At 42.6% G+C, this 21,888-nt stretch overlaps 1 protein-coding gene across 1 annotated transcript; it reads left to right on the top strand.

Moving 5' to 3' along the window:
• The first annotated feature begins 1,791 nt into the window (after positions 1–1,791).
• On the top strand, positions 1,792–20,830 carry LOC110488610 (CCR4-NOT transcription complex subunit 6). The gene is made up of 12 exons (XM_021560885.3): positions 1,792–2,079; positions 3,023–3,147; positions 3,459–3,645; positions 3,868–3,953; positions 4,066–4,170; positions 4,251–4,319; positions 4,529–4,686; positions 4,840–4,994; positions 5,826–5,980; positions 14,888–15,121; positions 15,835–16,043; positions 16,955–20,830. Exons 2-12 carry the CDS (start codon positions 3,036–3,038, stop codon positions 17,189–17,191), a joined length of 1,707 nt encoding a protein of 568 aa, XP_021416560.1. The 5' UTR covers positions 1,792–2,079; positions 3,023–3,035; the 3' UTR covers positions 17,192–20,830.
• Positions 20,831–21,888: the final 1,058 nt, after the last annotated feature.

Below are 21,888 nucleotides of genomic sequence, written 5' to 3'. Positions count from 1 at the left end.
AAATGCAATTGTGTTCGTTGTCCGTAGCTTATCCCATACCCTAACCCCACCGCCACCATGGAGCACTGTTCACAACATTGACATCAGCAAAATGCTAGCCCACACGACGCCTTACACGGTTCTCCGGCAACAGCTCTAGTGGACATTCCTGCAGTCAGCATGCCAATTCAAATTCAAATCACATTTTATTGGTCACATACACATGTTTAGCAGATGTTATACAATAAAGCATGCTCTCTCAACTTGAGACATCTGTGTCATTATGTTGTGACAACTGCACATTTTAGAGGGACCTTTTATTGTCCCCAGCACAAGGTGCACCTGTGAAATGATCATGCTGTTTAATCAGCTTCTTGATATGCCACACCTGTCAGGTGGATGGATTATGCTCACTAACAGAAATGTAAACAAATATGGAACCTTAACCTTATGTATGGAACATTTTGGGGAACTTTTATTTCAGCTCATGAAACATGGGACCAACACTTAACATGTTGCATTTATATATTTGTTCAGTGTAGTATGACATGGCATACTGTTTTTGTCCAGACAGCATGAGATACATTGTCTACATACACTGACACAGTGGGTCGCAGTTTCGCTTGATCGGATGCTGTATCTGAGATTGATGCGCCTTTCTGTCAGCGCGTCTTGGTCAAATACAGTATTAATATTTCTGTATTTCAGATGGACGGGCAAGGAGGTATGGTAGGGCAGGCCAGGCCCCCTAAGGCCTGCCCTGCACTTTGCCATTATTGGGTATTGTGTGTAGATGACCGAAGAAAATAATATATTTAATCCATTTTGAATTCAGACTGTACCGCAACAAAATGTGAAATAAGTCAAGGGGTATGAATACTTTCTGAAGGCCCTGTACAACTCTTCCATAAAATACGGTATATGTTTTAACTTGTTTTCTTTTGGAAGGCAGATAAAGTGTTTTTATCAAAAGCAATCATGTTACTCCAGGTGTTTAACCTACGTCACTTCTGTTTTGAGCCAACTTTTTGCCAGAACCAGGCACCAGGCTCACCCCTGGGAGGGATAGAATGTCATCAACGCTCACCCGACTCAATCCCATCAATATCAACACAGGAAGTACACCAGTAATTCAAGCCCAATATGCTGAAATGTTGCATGGTCTCAAATCAAGCAAATAACCTAGTGTATGAAGAACATCTGCTGTATAGTTCAGCCCACCCCCTCATTATGAGTAGGATTAGTGTTCATTATTTGCTCATTATAAAGAACAATGAATGGTACAGCCAAGCGTAATTAAAGTTGAGACATGAATCCTGTGACGTCATATGATTCTTGAACACACCCCTGAAGTTTCACATAAACATTAAACCAAAGCCAGAGAGGTGTATAACTAAACCAAGATAGACCACACCCTGTCGTTTCCAATGGCAACAAATTAGTCATAGTGGGCAGAACAGGCAAGGAGGTGGGAAGAGCCAAGCACGACTTAGCGAGATCCTATTTGCCTGTTCTAGCAAACATCTGCATATTTCAATTAGGGAACGCCTACTCTGTGAAGTGCGCGTCTGCATTAACTTAATTCGCCTTTGCACTCCTTGTAAACAACGCACTTTTAAAAAACTTTGGCAAAGGGAAAAGTCTACAAAACCTAGTCCACTCTGTTCAAAACAGATTGTAGTGTTGGTAACATAAAACTATATTGAGATCAAATGTTTCATCGATGAAAAATGTGCAGAATGTCGGCCAAAATGCATCTCTTTTCATCTTCTCCCACCGCTGGCCAATGGGCTTCCTCTCACTACCAAATTTGGTAGTGTGTGGAAACGCCAAGCGGAGGCTTCACATTTATATATCCGGTGAAATATCTGTCACATTGTTCCATCTGCGCCAAAGCCTTCCTGATTCAACCGCAGATGGTGCGGTCCATCCAAGAGCTAACCAATAGCACCAAGCGTTGTTATCACACAGAGAGAAAAAAAACCTGACAGTCGCCATGATGCTTGTTTGTTCCTTGTGATACAGCAGCGGAAACGAGAAAGTAGAAACAAAAGAGAGCACACACTCGTCCTCGCGATACAGATTGGTATGCGTTTGCAGGTAAAATCAACACAAGCGACGAGTTGCTTTGGGTGAAACAGATCCACAACTCAATTGTTTTCAATTATTGCTGCATATGTGTTTCATAAAGTGCTACTTATGCATATATGAAGTCGGACAGGTTCGGAAAATGTAGATACCTAGCTTAGCTAGCCAACATTAGCTTTCAGCGGTGATTTCCATTAGGAATAGCCAGCATAGGTACGCTAGCTAGTTAGCCATAAGTGAACTAGTTAGTTGCTACTCTGTCAGCCTAGCGTGTTATGGTCAGTTACATCTAGAATAATATGCAACCGTTAATATCTTCTCAATTCATTGGTTAGGTAACTATATCAGCTAACTATAATTCTCAATACGTTATTTTGTAGTGGACGGCCGTTCCTTGGCTAATTTGCTAGTTAGCCCCTAACAGTAGCTAAAATTCTCAGCTATCGAGCTAAGTCCATTTTTCCTGACCCGATGCGGGGCTCAACGAGCCACCCAATTGTCTAACTAGCCGGCCAGTTTGTGTTCTCAAACTATTTAGTGGTGGTCAGTGCTCTGTGTGGCCTGTTGTGTAGAACTAACGTTAGTTGGCTGGCTAACTAGATTACCGAGCTGTTGCAATGAGTATTAGAAGTTCAACTTTATTTATTTCCCTCGCTGCTAAGTTGTAAAGCAATGCGTTCTCGTTGAACCGGATTTATTTCTGCAATTAGTATCAGCAGCCAGCCAATAATATGGCCACATCTTTGAGCCTCATTTCCAGAAGTTGTCAGAATCAAGCGAAGCCCTCTTGAAAAGTTACGTTCCTCTTTGCATGTTTGTAAAGTACCTAGAAAGCTGCTAGTGAACAGTCACTTTCAAAATGTCCGTTTTGTGCAATGGATATCTAATTGCGTTTGACATGCATGTTATCAGTGGATAGATATAATGTTCAATTACTAAAAATGATTTTCCCCAGTGTTACAGCAGGAATGCCCAAGGAAAAATATGAACCGCCAGACCCCAGGCGGATGTACACTATCATGTCAACTGAGGAGGCAGCCAATGGAAAGAAGTCTTACTGGGCTGAGCTGGAAATCACAGGTGAGCATTGCAGGGGGGTGGCCCAGAAGCTGTGGAGGGGTGCTGTTCTCATATTAGGACTCAGCAAGTGAGGGTGCTTTAGTCTAGGCCAGTTTATCAACCATTTTTTTTTCAGTGACCAGCATTCTAGCGCTTAGAGGATAAGGTCCTCTGTTTTATAAGCATGTATATTGGTTTGACCGGCAAGTCTAGCATGATTGTTTACTCAGGTTTGTTTCTATCCAATACATATCTGCTTTGCATGAAAAGCCACCACAGAGACATGACTCAACTGTGTGTTTATCTACCCCTCCACATCTCTCTCTCTCCAGGTAATGTCAGGAGCCTGAGCCCATCTCTGTGGACTCTGACCCACCTCACTGCCCTACATATCGCTGACAACTGTCTGTCACGCATCCCACCTGACATTGCCAAACTACACAACCTTTTGTACCTGGATCTGTCGTCCAATAAGATCAGGAGCCTGCCGGCAGAGCTCGGCCACATGGTCTCTCTCAGGTGAGCCGCTGGGAACCGCACTTCCCAGTATTCACTTTGTTCTAAACTTGTCACTAGTTGGTGCCTGAGAATAACCGTTGCCTGTTGGGCTCACAGAGCATTTACTTTTGCCTGTATAGATCACTGGTCAATATGTTAATTGTTTATGGGAAAGTTGAGGAAGGAGCTGTATTGTCACAGAGGCTTGTCTCTGACACTTTTCCCTGTGTCCGTCCTCAACAGGGAGCTGCTTTTAAATAACAACCAATTGCGGGTTCTGCCATTCGAATTGGGGAAACTGTTTCAGTTACAAACACTGGGGTTGAAAGGTGAGTGTGGCTTATCGTCTTGGTAACCATTCCATCCTGGAGACCCCATTGTAGATCCCATTGCATTTTTAAAAATGTCATTCAACGTTGTCTTCGTTCCTGCTCCTATCAGGAAATCCACTTGCACAAGAAATCATGAGCCTGTACCAGGAGCATGATGGCACGAGGAAATTGCTGAACTACCTGTTGGACAATCTGGCAGGTTCAATCAAATGCAGTAAGTCACCCTCTGTCTCTCACATAACGTATTAGCAAAAATTACTAATGGTTAACGTGGACAACTCCTCCTGTCCCCAGCCCCCACAGAGCAGCCCCCGTCCCGGTCGTGGATCGCACTCCAGGAGCCGGACCAGACGAGACCTTCTGGTGAGAGACCAGCAGACAGTCCCTGTACACACGTGCACGCACACACACACGGGATGTTTTCCTAAAGAAGTTAAATCCGCTTAGTGTTTTGTTTCCTTGCCACAATACTAATGAGTATCGCGGTACTGTTGTATTCCCTGGCCTAAAATAAGAATACACTGAATAAGGTTCTATATCCTACGTCTCTCCCTCCCTGTCCTCCCTCTCAGCGTTGTTCTCAGTGATGTGCTACAATGTGCTGTGTGATAAGTACGCCACGCGCCAGCTCTATGGCTACTGCCCTTCCTGGGCCCTCAACTGGGAGTACAGGAAGAAGTCCATCATGCAGGAGATCATGAACTGCAACGCTGATATCATCAACCTACAGGTATGTGGGTAAACCTCGACCCAGTGTTAAACAACTCCTGTCGCAGTCATTTTGGTTTCTCTCTGGCAAGTCATTGATCAATGAATCTGATTTCCCTGGTACATTAAGTCATCTGTCCACTTTAATGTATGGATTTTGATTTATTTTCTACAGGAAGTGGAGACGGAGCAGTACTACCAGTATTTCCTGCCAGAGCTGAAGGAGCAGGGCTACGAGGGCTTCTTCAGCCCAAAGTCTCGAGCCAGAACCATGCATGAGTCAGACCGCAAACATGTGGACGGGTGCGCAGTTTTCTACAGGACAGAAAAGTGAGTGCACCAGAGGAGCACTGTCAATGCTTTCTTTTCTTCTCCACACAATGCTCAATGACACACTAGCTAAGTTCCCATCCAAATGGTGACAGATTTTCAAGTAAATATTCTAAAATGTGCATAAAACCAATATGCACAATTTCCCACCAGTGGTGTTTCCATCAACTGACTTGTTGCTAATAAAAGGCTGTGCAAGATGATGTAAAAAAACAATTTTGCAGTTAAGTTCCCAGGTACCGAGAACAAAAAAAAAACAGGTTACATTTATCTCTACTGGTGGTTTTGTAACAAACTGTTGTGGTGATATAAATATAGCAAACTTGACCAATCTGGTTTTGGCGCATGCTCTCTCGACAAGTTTGCTGATAAAGTGGATAGCTTACGTGGATGAGCAAGATCATTTTATTTGATAATTGGCAGCCAATTACCGATCTTGTCACCAGCGTTCAAATAGCCTACCCTAGATATTTAGCCTATTGGAGATTTGCATGATCACCGTGCACTTAAACGCCATGTGAAGTTTATCCTAATTGATTTAATCTGCCTAATAAACTTAATGCTTTTCAGCTTTCTGGTGGTAGGTGTTTCCGCCACCATATCTCACATAATGAATTTGAATAACACAAAGATCCCACCATGTCAAACGAACAAATTGTCAGTTGACAATTCTAAAATTGTATTGACGTTTCCTGTTTCCACCAGCCCTGTTGTGATTTTTTTTTTTTTTATGTTTTTTTATATGCGTCAGGTAATTCATCCGCATGAAATGGTTGGATGGAAACTTGGTTACTTATCACATCTCTCTTCCCCCTTGCCTTCTTCCCTCAGGTTCGGTGTGGTGCAGAAACACACGGTAGAGTTTAACCAGCTGGCCATGGCTAACTCTGAAGGCTCTGAGGCCATGCTCAACAGGGTTATGACCAAGGACAACATCGGAGTGGCTGTACTGCTGGAGGTCCGCAAGGAAATGATGGAGGAATCCTGTGAGTGTTATGTTCCTTTTCCAACTATAGACCCTACACCTAGTTATGGCCCTCTCCATTTTCTCACCCTAGACCAGTGATGGGCAACTTTTGATGGGGGTGTGGGCCGCAAATAAATCTGAAGTCATCATGAGGGGCCGCAGTGACAAGCGGGACTTCGTACCCACATCATACCCATACATGCAGTCAGAGCCAGCCCTAGCCTTTTGGGTCCCTTAAGTTAACTTTTGTTGTGTGTGGGGGGACCCACCTTGCTAGCAAAACATTTTAGTGGCCCCTGTCCTGACAGCGGAGGACAAACGTTTTGGAGTTCATTTCGAGCAGTTCTACACATTTTGTCATGGGGTGGAGAGAAATGTTTGCAGTGATATGAGTGACTTAACTAAATCAATGTGGGCCCTCTGGTCAGTAATTTGACCATGATTACAAGTTTAGATGCCTGCCTAAACTAATTTACCAATCTAAAAAAAAAAAAAATCTGACATGGGCTAATTGAGTGACTGACATAACAAGAGGATCTGCTGCTGCACAACCAACGTTCAAAATTGCACCTTGTTTTCTACTATTCTAACTCCCAACATTAGGTTGAGACCCCGACTGAGTTCCAAAAAATGGAGATATAAACATGCATACAGAATCAGTTAAAAGTTTGGAAACCTACTCATTCAAGGGTTTTTATTTGTACTATTTTCTACATTGTAGAATAATAGTGACGACAACACTTTGACACATGGAATCATGTAGTAAACATGGAATCATGTAGTAACCAAAAGTGTCAAAATATTTTTTACATTTGAGGTTCTTCAAAGTAGCCACCCTTTGCCTTGATGACAGCTTTGTACACCGTTGGCATTCTCTCAACCAGCTTCACGAGGAATGCTTTTCCAACAGACTTGAAGGAATTCCCGCATATGCTGAGTACTTGTTGGCTGCTTTTCCTTCACTCTGCGGTACAACTCATCCCAAACCATCTCAATTGGGTTGAGGTCGGGTGATTGTGGGGGTTGTGCCAGGTCAAATAGTAAAAATAAAGAAACCCTTGAATGAGTAGGTGTGTGTAATATAATCACAACCATTTTGATTAGTTAAAGTTCATATAAGGAAATCGTTCAACTGAAATAAATAGCAGAGTATGTGAGCGAGGAGCGGAGCGTGCCCGATTTTGACTGGAGTGAGATTTCCTGAAGGCTCGAGCGTCGACCTTCTTGCCCACTCCACTAACGCTCACTTCACGAGCAAGAGGCATGCCCCCCCCCCCCCCCAGCATGCGTTTGTAGTCTACTTGTGCTCCTAATAGCCCATTGCTTTAGCTACTGTTATGGAGTTGGCTAAATATTTTCATAAAGAAACTGACAAAACGCTAAATCAAGGTGAGGAGGGAGAGCGGTGATGTAGTGTCCACTTATGTGTAAGGCTTGGATGACACCTTCTGGTATGGTACTAAACTGTTAAGTTACAGACCGGATAACATTGTTCTACATGCGGGATATGGAAGTTATTACACACTGGCTACATGAAACATCCACAACTAAAGAATCATTGTGGAATATGAAAAGACACTTATCCCAAAAGTTTGATGGTGTACTTACTATGTGCACATGCTAAAATAAAGGAGGTGGGTAGATAAATGTCATTGTATCAAAGTATTTATAATAAGAAAATCAGATCTCAAACTTTTTGTTACATTATCAATACAATGGGCCATAATTAGATTTTTGCCCAATAGGCCTGGCATATTCCCACGTTCAAGGAGCTTTCTGTTTTGATGAAGTTATTTGGCCTAAAAACCTTTTGGGTCTACCTAATAGAAAAATACAAAAACTGCCCAGCCTGGCAAGAGTGGCCAAAAGGGTGTTTAGCATCCACAGTGGCTCTAAGTGTGTAAAGGATATTCTCCACTGCTGGCCGGCTCTCGCATGAGCCTGAAGCCACAGGCTGGCCAAGCTCGTGATTCTAAAATGTAATTCAAAGGCACTAATAAGTCATTTAATTTAATTTGTATTTAATTCTAAAGTAAGTCGAAGCCTATGTGCGATTTACAGACCTATGACTTCATACAATTTTTTTTTTAAATGCTGTGTGGTTTATGTCCCTACCATAATCGAAATGATATAGCCTAAATTAATTTTAATTCCTCCTTAGGCTCCCTTTCTGGCTCCTGACCTTTTTAAAGTTTATATACTGTTTAATGACATGTATCATTTTTGAAATTGTTAGTGTCTTATGTTCACCTTTTCATGGATATTCTTACTGTTCATTCAAATCTATATGTTTTAGTTTCAATACGTTAAACAGTTGGTAGGTCCAGGTAGTCATACAAATATATTGGTTTTGGTCAAATCCTTATTTTAATGAATGGTGTGAATTTGGGAGCAGGATATTTTTTTTTCTGGAGGCCTGGAGCGTTTTTTTATCAAAGCGTAGGAAAGGACATGGAGCGCCTTGAGCGGCCAACTGCTGAACTTGACTCACATAATCTGCTGGGCTGAGGTGCAAGCATGGGGATGTCCTGGGAAGGCATAGACCCACCCACTTTGAAGTCAGGCCCAGCTAATCAGCATGTTTTTCCCCACAGAAGGGCTTTAATACATACAGAAATATTATTGAGCACCCCTTCCCCTTCAGACGATCCCGCAGGTGAAGAAGCTAGATGTGGAGGTCCTGGGCTTGAATGATTACACGTGGTCTGCGGTTTTGAGGCTGGTTGGACATTCCTGCAGTCAGCATGCCAATTCCACGCTCCCTGAACTTGAGACATGTGGCATTGTGACAAACTGTTTATTTTAGTGGCCTTTTATTGTCCCCCGCACAAGGTGCAACTGTGTAATGATCATGCCGTTTAATCTGCTTCTTGACATAACACACCTGTCAGGTGGCTGGTTTATCTTGGTAAAGGAGAACTGCTCACTAACAGGAATGTGAACAGATTTGTTCAAAACATTTTGAGAGAAAAAGCTTTTTGTGCGTATTGAACATTTCTGCTGTCTTTTATTTTAGGCCATGAAACATGGGACCAACACAAGTTTCTATTTTTATTTTTTAAATGCATGGGCCTACAAAAGGGGGTTGCCCGTCGCTGCTGTAAATCCTAGACCTTGCTATGACACTATCCCATTCAGGCTCAACATATATTTTATTGGGATCCTAATTAGCTGTTGCGAAAGCAGCAGCTACACTTCCTAGGGTCAACATAAAACATGGCATGATGCATAACAATAATAACAATGTATGTAGCTCACAGACGGAGCTACATACATTTTAAAAGCAGCGCACACAGTCTATATATCGATACATATACACTAAATATCTAGATATCTATGTTAAAGTAAACACGTTTTGGAAATGCATAATGCCATCTAACCAGTTATCAAATAATGTTACCGGTATAAGCAGTTCTTAGCCAGCCAGCTAAACTTGGATATTTTAGCCTGCTTGCTAGCCAACCACCACAGTCAACATATATCTAAGTAGTAAGCTAGAGAACAACTAGTCTAGCACTGGCAGCAACCTGCCAGTGAATCGATCTCTCCCGCTGAAGGCCCTTAACTTTGGTGGCCAACTCAGCAGTCAATCGGTAAGTCTCTGCTCTCTCTACATTATATCTGCTGGCTTTTTGTTGGGAGTCCGCTTTTCCAATAGAGTGATATAGTGAGGTAAATCCACATTGAATTTACCCAGTTTATCGCCATCGCTGCTGATACTTGCGATGTTACCTGTAGGTTTGTAGAAAATGGCGGTTGAAGGCTTCAGTCACGCTCTGCACAGTACCTGGTTCGTCAGTCTCACTCCGAATTCTACCTTCCACTGGTTATACTAAGCCATCAGTCGTACAGTAGATGTGTGCATGGTTCCCATACTCCAATCTGCTTGCTTCAACCAGACAAACCGGTCCCACTTCAAATGAGTAGTAACCCCAGCCTTGTTGCTGTTCATTGTGTAGTAAGCTACAGAAAGCCAAACAGCGATCTCTCAGTAGGTGGCAATTGAATTAAAGGGCAACTACACCCTCCCCAAAGGTCTCCCGATGTGGTTTAAGCATTGTTGTGGACATCCATTGGGAAAATGTTTCTTAAGTTTTATATATATTTTTATAAAAACTAGGGGAACCTGGAAAATCAAACTGGGGAAAACAGTATTTAGCAAAAGATTAAACTGATTTCATTGGGCCCTACAACTGTAGACTGACTGCTTAAAATTGTTTTAAAAAATAACACTTTTTTGAGGTTGTTGGACAACATTTACGCAATCAATGTAAATATATTGTCAAGTTAAAATGTTATTGTGTATGCTAGTGATGTACCGATATTATATTTTTGGCCGATATCATATATTTTCCTTGACCCAAGAAAACTGATACCGAAAACAGATATTTACCATTTTTGCAGCCTTTTTAAGCTTTCTAGTACCGTTAATTAGTTAACACACACAGACGCAGCGGTCTAAGGCACTGCATCGCCGTGCAAGAGGCCTGGTTCGAATCCAGGCTATATCACATTCGGCCGTGATTGGGAGTCCCATAGGGCGGTGCACAATTGGCCCAGAGTTGTCATGGTTTGGCCTAGGTGGGCCGTCATTGTAATTAAGTTTGTTCTTAACTGACTTGCCTAGTTAAAGGTTACGCACACACACTGCCCAATAAGTTATTTTGTTGGCATTTACAGTTTTTTATTTTTTTATTTTTTATTTCACCTTTACTTAACCAGGTAAGCCAGTTGAGAACAAGTTCTCATTTACAACTGTGACCTGGCCAAGATAAAGGAAACCAGTGCGATTTAAAAACAACAGTTACACAAACAAACGTACAGTCAATAACACAAAATAATTGTAAAATCTTGTAGGCAAATAGATCAGAGGTGAAAATAATTCAAATTTAGCATTAATACTGGAGTGACAGATGTGCAGATGTGCAAGTAGAGATACTGGGGTGCAAGAGGGTAAGTAATAATATGGGGATGAGGTGTGCTATTTACAGATTTAGGGTGTGCTATTTACAGATTGGCTGTGTACAGTGATCGGTAAGCTGCTCAGACAGCTGATGCTTCAAGTTAGTGAGGGAGATATGTCTCTAGTTTCTGTGATTTTTGCAATTCGTTCAAGTCATTTGGCAGCAGAGAACTGGAAAGAAAGGCGGCCAGAGAGAGTGTTGGCTTTCGTAACTGACTGTATATTGGTATATAAGTTGCGGGGGCTATTCGATGCTAATGCAGAACACCACAGGGTGTCTTTGTGCTGGTCAAGGGAAGTCAAGTCTTTGGTGAACCAAGGGCTATATCTGTCCTTAGTTATACATTTTTTTGAATGGATCATGCTTATTTAAAATGGGAGAGGAAAGCACATTTTTAGCGCAACCAGGCTTCCTCTACTGACGGGATGAGGTGAGTATCCTTCCAGGATACCCGGGCCAGGTTGATTAGAAAGGCCTGCTCGCTGAAGTGTTTTAGGGACCGTTTGACAGTTAGGAGGGGTGGTCGTTTGACCGCAGGCAATGAGGCAGTGATCGCTGAGATCCTGGTTGAAGACAGCAGAGGGGTATTTAGAGGGCAGGTTGGTCAGGATGATATCTAAGAGTATGCCCATGGTTACAGAATTAATTTTGTGTTGCGTAGGTTAGAGAGAGAGGGCCGTTGATCATTTCATATATGGTGTCCAGGGCACAACTGGGGGTCTATAACAAGCAGCAGCGGTGAGAGACTTGCTTCTGGAAAGGGAGATTTTTAAAAGAAGAAGCTCATTGTTTGGGCACAGACCTGGATAGTATGACAGAACTCTGCAGGCTATCTCTGCAGTATATTGCAACTCCGCCCCCTTTGGTAGTTCCACCTTGTCAGGAAATGTAGTCGTTAGGGATGGACATTTCAGGATTTTTGGTGGCCTTCCTAAGCCTGGATTCGGACACGGCTAGGACATCCAGGTTGGCGGCGTGTGCTAAAGCAGTGAATAAAACAAACTTTTAGGGATGAGGCTTTTAATGTTAACATGCATGATACCAATGCTTTTACGGTTACAGAAGTCAACAAATGAGAGCACCTGAGGAATGGGAGTGATGCCGGGGGCTGGAGTGCCTGGGTTAACATATGCCCCCATTACCAGTAAAACATAATCAAAACTGATTTATTTTACTTACTTGCTCTGCTGTTTGTTCAGTCGTTTCATTCTCAACCAGGATTTCATAATGTCAAGCAGTGAAGTTTCAGCTCTGTCTTTGGCCTCTCTTCCTCGGTGTGCACTGCCACTGTGTCAGTTTCCATCTTGTCTAGCTGTGTGTGTAACATTTCATGTAACCCTGTTTGTCTGCATCAAAGTAGCGGTCCTTGTACATAGCATCGAGCATGGTGACGACACAGTAAAGTGCCACCGAATCGCTTTGTTGAGCAGGCGTTTCAATGCCATGACAGAGGGTGTCTCGTGTGCTGCAGGCGCAGTTGATGAGCTTATTTCTCGAGTCAGTTGTTTGAATGGAGCTTAGCTAGTGTGTTCATGTTTCAAACATGTTCTCAAATGCCATTGAAATGGCAGCAGCGGTATAACAACCAGCACATTCATGAGCCTGCAATACAACTTTCCTCAGTACGAAATCCTAGACCTACTGTGCTGTCAGACTCCGCATGCCCATGGGGCTGATATCGCTGGTCCAAATGTCAGTTGTGAAGCTAATAGCAATGCTTTAAAAAAGGTTTTTTTAAAGCAGTGGCGCTATTAATGTGTAACTCCGGGGGGGGGCAACATCTGAAAAGTAGCGTACTTGATAGTGTGTACCGGTGCTCAACCAGTAGGCGAAAGCCAACGTCACCCACGACAGAGAACGGTTAATTGTCAAGGGCAATGAATTCCATTATCTTGGCATTAATGGGGTTTGCCTTCGAGTTGTCTCACTGAAATTCTTACTTTCAAATGCTCGACTTAACTGCTCGATCCACACAGCAGACATTGGGCTAGGTTAGGAATGCGGTGTTGCACGAGTAGTGCAACATTTTACGTGGTGTCATTACGTCATGTACCTACGTTATAGGTATGCACGTCAGCTTTGACATCGGTTTTGCACATTGGCGTTAAACTAGACATTGGGCCGACGTTGGCATTTTTAGCAAATAGCGGCCGATTCCGATAAGTTCACCGATATATCGTGCATCCCTAGTATGGAGGGTAGGTTATTATAGGCTACTTGATCATCCTGCAAAATTGAGAAAATCACCTGATATTGAAATTATGAGCATATCATGTGCTTTCCTGTGAGATCTTGTCCTGGCCCAGTATTTTCTTCATTTGTGCCAGTAGCTTTCAGTTGCCACTGGCCTGATTTTGCCACTGGCAAATTTAACTGAATGTCAAGCCCTGACATTTGTCACCCTAGCCCCTGCACCTGGCTCTTCGTCTGGTTCTTACTCATTTGGTATTCGTAGAACTGAAAGGACTGAACACGTTTTGTAATATGGTGGGTGAATTATTTGGCGGATATCCACATGGCTTAGAAATGGTCTCTCCCAGTCGGTTTTCAAGGGTGTACCACAGGGGCTTATCTTCATCTCACTTTAAATGTAGAACTTCAAAAGGGAAGAGGCTGTTGCTGCACTATTCTGGCTTGTGTCCCATGGCTGTGCTCTGCCTTTTTAAAGGGCCATTAGCTGTTGCTACGTCAATTTTTTTACTTATAAAGGAATGATATATTCCTCAAGAATCAATGGGTACATGAGCTTAGTTCAACTGTTGTACCCCATCAGAAGCCAAAATAAAAACACCATGTGAAGTGTTGGTCCCATGTTTAATGAGCTGAAATAAAAAAATCCCAGAAGTGTTTCATACTCTCAAAAAGCTTATTTCTCAAATGTTGTGCACACATCTGTTTACATCTCTGTTATTGAGGATTTCTCCTTTGCCAAGATAATCCATCCACCTGACAGATGTGGCATAGAATCTGATTAAACAGCATGATCATTGCACATTGCAGCATGATCATTGCACATTGTACTGGGAACAATAAAAGGCCACTCTATAATGTGCAGTTTGGTCACACAACACAATGCCACATATGTCTAAAGATTGGAGGGAGCATGCAATTGGCATGCAGAATGCAGTAGTGTCTCCCAGAGCTGTTGTCAGAAAATGTAATGTTTTTCTCTACCATAAGCCGCACCAAACGTTGTTTTAGATTTTGGCAGCATGTCCAACCGGCCTCACAACCGCCGACCCATGTGTATGGCGTCGTGTGGGCGAGCGGTTTTCTGAAATCAAAGTTGGGAACAGAGTGCCCAGTGGTGGTGGGGTTATGGTATGGGCAAGCATAAGCTACGGACAATGAACACACTTGCATTTTGTCGATGGCAATTTGAAATGCACAGAGATACCGTGACGAGATCCTGAGGCCCATTGTTGTGCCGTTCATCCACTCATCGCCTCCTGTTTCACCATTATAATGCACGGCCCCATGTTGCAAGGATCTGTACACAATTCCTGGAAGCTGAAAATTTCCCAGTTCTTCCATGGCCTGCATACTCAACAGATGTATCACACATTGAGCATGTTTGGGGTGCTCTGGGTCAACGTGTACAACAGTTTCCACCAATATCCAGCAACTTTGCACATCCATTGAAGAGTGGGATAACATTCCACAGGCCACAATCAACAGCCTGATCAAATTGATGCGAAGATGTCGCACTGCATGTTGCATTTTATATTTTTGTTCAATGTATTGTCAACAAAGTAGATATTATAAGGAAAACTATAGCCTCAACCTGGTTAAACTATAATATTGATATCATGGCATCCATGGCTCTGTTTTATGATTTTTAAAGACATGTTCCGTTTATCCATCTTTTTTCCAAAACAGTGTTGGTGACGTTCTTTGTTTCTACTGCTTATTGACCATTTTAAAGTAACCCCAACATGTATTTTTCTATCTCTTCTCTCCAGCGGGGAAGTCTCTGCACGGCATGGAGAAACAGCTCCTCTTGGTGGCTAACGCCCACATGCACTGGGACCCGGAGTACTCCGACGTCAAGCTGGTCCAGACCATGATGTTCCTGTCTGAGGTGAAGAACATTGTGGACAAGGCCACTCGCAGCCTCAAACTCTCCTCTGTCTCTGGGGAGACCAATGGCATCCCTCTTGTTCTCTGTGCCGACCTCAACTCTCTACCAGACTCTGGTGAGTAGCTGGGTTAGAAGATGTTAGGTTCTAATTCTGAGTAAAAACTCACCGGAAACTGTGAAAGCTCAAACCAAGTTTATTCTTCCCATTGAGTCAATACAGCTGCATTAGACAAAGACATGTTTACAATAGTTGTGATATAGCAACCCCACTTTGGGTGGAGTCTCCTCCTTCTTGCTAAACATCGTATCTGTATTGCTAGGCAGGAAACTAAGTGATACGGGCAATGAACTTCTTTCTCCCTTAACCTGACCTGACTTTGACCTTCTTCATCACTAATCCGTGGCTCTCGCCCCCTATCAATGCTGCCACAATATTTTTTTTCCCCTGCACTCAGCACATTTCAAGCTTAATTGAGTGCACCGTATACCTTCCTCTTACAGATAACCATTAACTACTGATGTAGACCCTCTAAACCTAAGCACTCTATTTCAATAGGATACCTAATAATTAACCCTATCCCAAGTTTAGGACTTAGTACCCAGAATCCATCAAAGGGAAAGGTATAATCGATAAATATAGTGATGGGCCCACTAGCTGCCTGCATGGCTTGGTGATGGTTACTTTGAATGAAGGAATTAACAGACACTTATGGGTTGTTCCATAGGGAAAACATGTTGCAATGGAAAAGTAACTGGACAAGTTTATGTAGTATATTCCCCTTTACTGAACAGGACTCATGTAAACCCCTACCGTCCCCCTCTCTCCAGGCGTGGTGGAGTACCTGAGTCAGGGTGGAGTGGACTGCACCCACAAGGACTTCAAGGAGCTTCGCTACCTTGATAGCCTCACCAACTTCAACTGCAATGGCAAGAACGGCAACTCCACGTCCAACTCCAGGATCACCCACGGCTTCAAGCTGAAGAGCGCCTACGAGGACAGCCTGATGCCTTACACCAACTACACCTTTGACTTCAAGGTGAGGGAGCCACACAAACACAGGCAGACCTGAAGCAATGTCTCTGACACCGCCTTTTGACAGTGCTACAGATTGCTTTTTGTTCTTGTCCTGATTTATCAGGAAATCCTATTTTTCCCGACATTGAAATTGACCCATGGTCTTTTCTGCAGCATTACACCTGCTTTGCAAAGGTTTCATGTACTCTGATGTTTTGTCCACTGTGTCTAATTGTTAGGCGTGTTCTCTTCCTCAGTCATCAGCTTTTCTGTTAGCCGGAAATGTTACTTTTGTACTGATTTTAAAATAAATGTCTCTATATTACATTTAGCAATGCACGGAAGTTGGTTCAGGTTGTTTGTCTTTCAAACGCATCATCTCTCTACATTTCCTGTCTGCAGACTTGCAGTATTTTATCAACTAATACTGGCCCACAAAGTTTCTCGCACCAGTGAGTCTGCGACTGACTGTTTGCATGCAGGGGAGAAGTATTCAGTTATTGATCAATATTTTTGCTAATTTACAGAAATATCATACAGGTCCACCAAGGTGGTTGAGTAGTTGGCTTAGAAATGCTAAAACATTTGCAAAGCTAGCTAGATAGCTACTGTACAAAGGAATGGATCTCAGATAAGTGGAAAAAGACATTGACACTAAAATGGAGGATATTGCCAACCAGATGACAAAGGAAGATGTGCCTTGTGCAAGGAGCCAACGCTCACTTTGTAGGGTATCATTCCTGCTTGTTTAGCTCAATCATTGCAGTCAATTTGGCAGTCGGCACTGGGCATTCCTTTAAAAAGCAGTATCCTGCTGTAACAACATTCAAACCCATTTTTATTTGATGGCCGGTTTGCCCTCCTAATTAAAATCTGTTTTGTAAACGCTGTCACTCATCCCCCTCCTCTCTCTCTGTCTCGCTCTCTCCTCAGGGTGTGATTGACTACATCTTCTACTCTAAGCCTCAGATCAATGTGCTCGGCATCCTGGGTCCCCTGGACTCCAACTGGCTCCATGAGAACAATATCAGCGGCTGCCCGCACCCCCACATCCCCTCTGACCACTTCTCCCTGTTCGCCCAGCTGGAGCTGCTGCTGCCCAGCACTCTGCCCCAGGGCCAGGCCAACAACCAGGTCAACGGCATCCACCTGCCTGGAGGACGCAGGTAGTGGTGAGACAACCCCACTCCAGGGGCGCTGTATGCTATAGCAGTGTGCAGCCTCTAGCCCTCCAGCTCTTTTCTTGTTGTCACTTGGAGGAAAGAAGATGAGACGGAATACACAACCAACCTGTAACATAAGAATCAGCCGTACAGTGAGGTCTGGCCAACAGGGATTTCTGTTATATATTTTTTATTTTCCTCATTGTCGTTTTCCATTTTGTTTTCATTTAGAAAATGTCAATCCTGTCTGTTATGTTTTGGATCCCCCACCCGGTCATTCATTCGATTATATCACCATATCCCCTCTGGCCCCCGTATAGATATTTAGATCTTTAGCAATATCACCTGACTCTTGTTGTCTTTGACATGACCTGTGCAGTCTTGAACAATGGCACAAGAAATACCTTGTATCACTCTATCTGTGGACACCCTTTACAAGGCAAGGAGAGAAAGGACACCACTTCTAAAGCTTGCAGCTGATAGTCTGTCCTATACCAATCTCAAACCAGCACAAATGGCAGAAACAGACATGTCTAATGTCTCAGCCAAGGCTAAGAGTGGGCCTTGTCTTTTCTCTCCCCACTGAGATCAATGTGATGGTATATCTATCTACCATATAAGGCATAACATGGTGTGCCACTCCTCCTTTCTGTGCTATAGGGCCAATCTCTCTGTGGGTCCAAAATTGTGGTGCTCACCGGGTGCTTTGTGGTGCTCACCAGTCCACTACTATTGAGTAATAGAACCTAGTCAGTTGTCTCCCTCTCCAAGTGGTGCAATAGGAACTAACCCCACTGGTGCATGTAGACTGATGTCACTGCTGAGAGGCAATTCCATGGTAACCGTGACACTGACTCCGATTTGTAACTTTAAAATGTATGTCAAACAAAAACCAATGATTGCAAAGTTAAACAAACATACAACTCTATGCACAAGGACTACTTTTTAACAATTTCCACTGAATTTGACAAAAACACATTTAATTGGATCAGTGCAGGTGCAACGTTTGGTAACAGAATGACAGTTTGAGCCATCGTTCTGTTACCAACTTTTCATCTGCACTGTTCATCAAGTAAATGTTTTTGTTCAGTCTTCTGTGGGAATTGTTGAAAGTAGTCCTTGTGCATAGAGAGGGTTTGTTTGACATACGTTTTTAAAGTGAAAAATCTGGGTCTCTGTTCCTGTGGAATTGCCTCACGGTGTTTTTAGATGTTGATGATTATTATCCTTTTAGGAAAGGATGACCGCAACCACCAAATACACTTGTCTGGACCTGTTGTATGGAAGCAAGTAAGCTCTAGTTAGCGAAGGCTTGTTGGCATGCCGGTCAGGCATAGTGCTAAAAAAATGTATCTGTTTCCTCTGGATTGGAACAGATTTGAATGATTTTAAGTAGTTGAATAACATGTAATTAGTGGCCAGCTACCATCCCTTTTTGCACACTGTTTTTCCTCTGCATGTGTACGTGACAGAGTCATTGTTAATATGACTTCATTTGGACCAGGGATGTGCAACTCCAGTCCTTGGGTGCTGGAGTGGTGTCTCACTTTTTCACCAGCTCTAGCCAACACAGCTGATTTTAAACGAATTGGGTTTTAAACTATCACGACTAGTTGATTTATAGGAGTTGGGTGCGTTAGCTGGGGCAAAATTGTGACTGCAATCAGGCCCCCCGAGGACTGGAGTTGCCCATTCCTGATTTGGACCATATACCACCTTTTGTAATGGGGTAGGGGATTTTGGCTGAGGGGCAATGCAACGTAGGAAATTCTCAACTAAACATTTTTCAGATTTGTTACTTTTTAAAGAGGGAGGGCAATAGCTGATGTACAGGAGTTTAAACCAGCAATCCTCTCACTGTCACACACGTGGACATACGCAGAGATCTTGTAGCACTGTCTCTTGAGGCCAGTAGTGATTTTTTTTTTCCCTCAGCCATAAATTCCGTACTCTACAGCAGTGGGTTTTTTTTCACAAGTGTTTGTACAGAATATAAATCTAGATTGTCTTTACACGATTGTATATGAGTCACAAAAGACCTGTTTTCTGGCAGGGTTTTTTTTGTACTATGAGTAAATTATGATCCAATTTGAAGAAGAAAAAAAAGACAGGATTGTATTGTAAACTATGGCAATTTTTTTTTTATCCAGTAAATGTTAAGATGAAATTGAAATGACCAGCTTGTACAAAAGACGTAAGGGGTTGTTCCAGGCGTTCGCTGCCACTACTTTGCACTCCTGCCCTAGGTTAACTGTTTCTATGCGTCTGTATTGCTTGTTTTCCTGTTATGATTTGAGAACATGTTTCTCAGATTGTAAATAGATCTACTGACTAAATGATGATACATCTTCAAATCCATTCTATCAACAAGCCATTGGTCCATACTGCTGTCTGCCACCAACCGACCCATTCATCCACTCACAGTTCAGACAAAAGTAAGGTTAGGTCTCCAATAACACCCTATTCACTATAGTGCACTAATTTTGGCCGGTCCTGTGTATGTCTGTTCAAAAGTGCACTATATAGGAAATAGGTTGTCATTTCAGATTGACCCTAAGAGTGATTTTTTTTGCATCACGCACATCCAGTATCCCACAATTGGCGTTGTACAACCGGAACGTTGTGCCTCACCGTAGCCGTTTTGTTGTCTTGCACTACTTCTAATCGGCCAACTCCGGAACAACCTCTTCTCCCATTTTATTTTTTAAATACTGTCCAGACATTTGATGTCCTTTGGGGTTTTTGTTCTCGTTTTGTATTTTCTTTCTTTTTTTTGTATGAGCTGTGACAATGTTATGTGTATATACTCCTTGTGGAGCGATCTAGTAATCCGGTATGGAATATTTGTCAAGCTTTAGTTTTTTTTTCACCGGGGCAACGTGAAGACCTCTTCTGGAACCCCCTTACTTCCAGAATGTTTTGCACCCTCCGTGTACTTTAGCTCAGCTCTTAGAACCCCTTGATAGCCCCTTGTCACCATAGTCACCTAGCCTGTCTTGCCCCTCCACCGCTGAATTCTGGATCTAGAAAAGCATGTTCCCCTATACCTAGCCCTATGTCCAACCCCCTAGACACTTAACAGTCAAGTGTATTACTTTAGTCCTTTTAACCCCGCTACTGAAGCCCCTGTGCCGTTCCATCTCCTCTGCCGTACCATCTGTGAGGAACTGACCCGTCTCCCCATCTGTCAGGTGGCCCAGACAGACGCTCTCTCTCTCTGTTTTGTTACCATCGGGACTGAAATATGTCTGTGACTGACTATATATTGCAACTGTCACATTTTAAACAGGAAATGGAATGATCACGCTCCCCCCCCCCTCCTTTCCCACATTTATTATTGAATAAATTAAAGTCACCTTTTTAAAGTAAATATGATTCTTTCGCCACTGTGCTAAAGTTAGAATTTTATGAATTTTTACAGAGGGGAAAGGTTGAAATGGGAAATATAAATTTAGTCCTAGTTCAAAAGCTTTTTTTCTGTCCTTACTCCCCCCCCTCCCCCCTTGATATATTTTATTTGTTTTGAACAGAAGCAAATGTCCAGTTTGATACCCCTGAATTGCTGGTAGTATTGTAGTAGATTTAAAGACTTAGCTTTTTTTGTAAAGTGTGAATAAAAGATGTATCTCTTGTTTCCTTCCTAAAACTTTGAATTGTGTTGTGTATATCCTATGATTGCTACAATTTCATTTTTACCCATTGCTTTTCCATACCCCACCTTTCCATCAACCAAATGATTCTTTTTTTTGGTAGAAATGATAGTCATCATTAAAACCATTAACTTGGTCAACTTTGGGTCGCTGTAAAAAATGGACGCAGAATGCTTTTATCGACTCAAGATTCCTTAAGCGGAGTAGTTTAACTCCAAACGTGAATATTTACACTTTCTGTATTTGGGATGTCACTTAGGCTAGCAGATGTATACTATTGTCTTAGGCCAGGATAGCCTTGTCTTATTAGCCGATTCAGTTCTAGACAGCACTATTGTTGACTGGTGTGAAACCAACATGAATGTAAAATGAAGCAAAAACGTAGTTATACTACAAAGCAGGATCAATGAGTTAGCCAGTTAACTTTGATTAACAACCAGAAATAACTAGATTTTCTGGTTCATTTAAAGATGCAATCAAACTTTGGTGTAATTTCACCAAGTAGTTTTGAGTGGTTCTCACGATCCAAAAGTGGCCCCAGTTTTGTGTACTTAAGTCATCCATTTCATATGTTGCAGTTCGTGTGGTATGTAACGAATCCAGTTCATACTATGTTATGAATTTGTGCTTAAGATCCTGGCGTGCCATCTTTTTTAAGGAGACAACTTAGACATTTGTTTTTGGTTGAGTCAATGAGACCATGCCCATTTCAAGCCTATCGGTCTTAAAAAAATGTTTAGTTCAGAAAATGTAGGCAAGTTAGCTGGCTAACTCATTGATGCTGAGAGGTATACTACAAAAGATTAGCTTGAAATGAGAAGGACCTACTTGACTCAACAACCAAAAATACAAGTTAATTCTTAATGAACCAGAACATGTGTGGTTATTTCTGGTTGATCATCAAAGTTAGCCAGCTAACTCATTAACTCTGCTTTGTAGTCTGGTCCTGTGGTGATTTGAGTACTATTTGGTCCTTGCCACTGTTCTTGTGCTTCATAGTGGCTAAACTGAGTAGTTACTCTGGTCCCCTCCTGGCCCTCACTTTGAACCCCCC

The sequence above is a fragment of the Oncorhynchus mykiss genome, chromosome 14, assembly GCF_057628025.1.
Source record: "Oncorhynchus mykiss isolate SJ-2025 chromosome 14, ASM5762802v1, whole genome shotgun sequence".
In the NCBI taxonomy this organism is placed as follows: Eukaryota; Metazoa; Chordata; class Actinopteri; order Salmoniformes; family Salmonidae; genus Oncorhynchus; species Oncorhynchus mykiss.
Note: the sequence above shows the minus strand (reverse complement) of the source record. Positions and strands in the feature narration are given on the sequence as shown.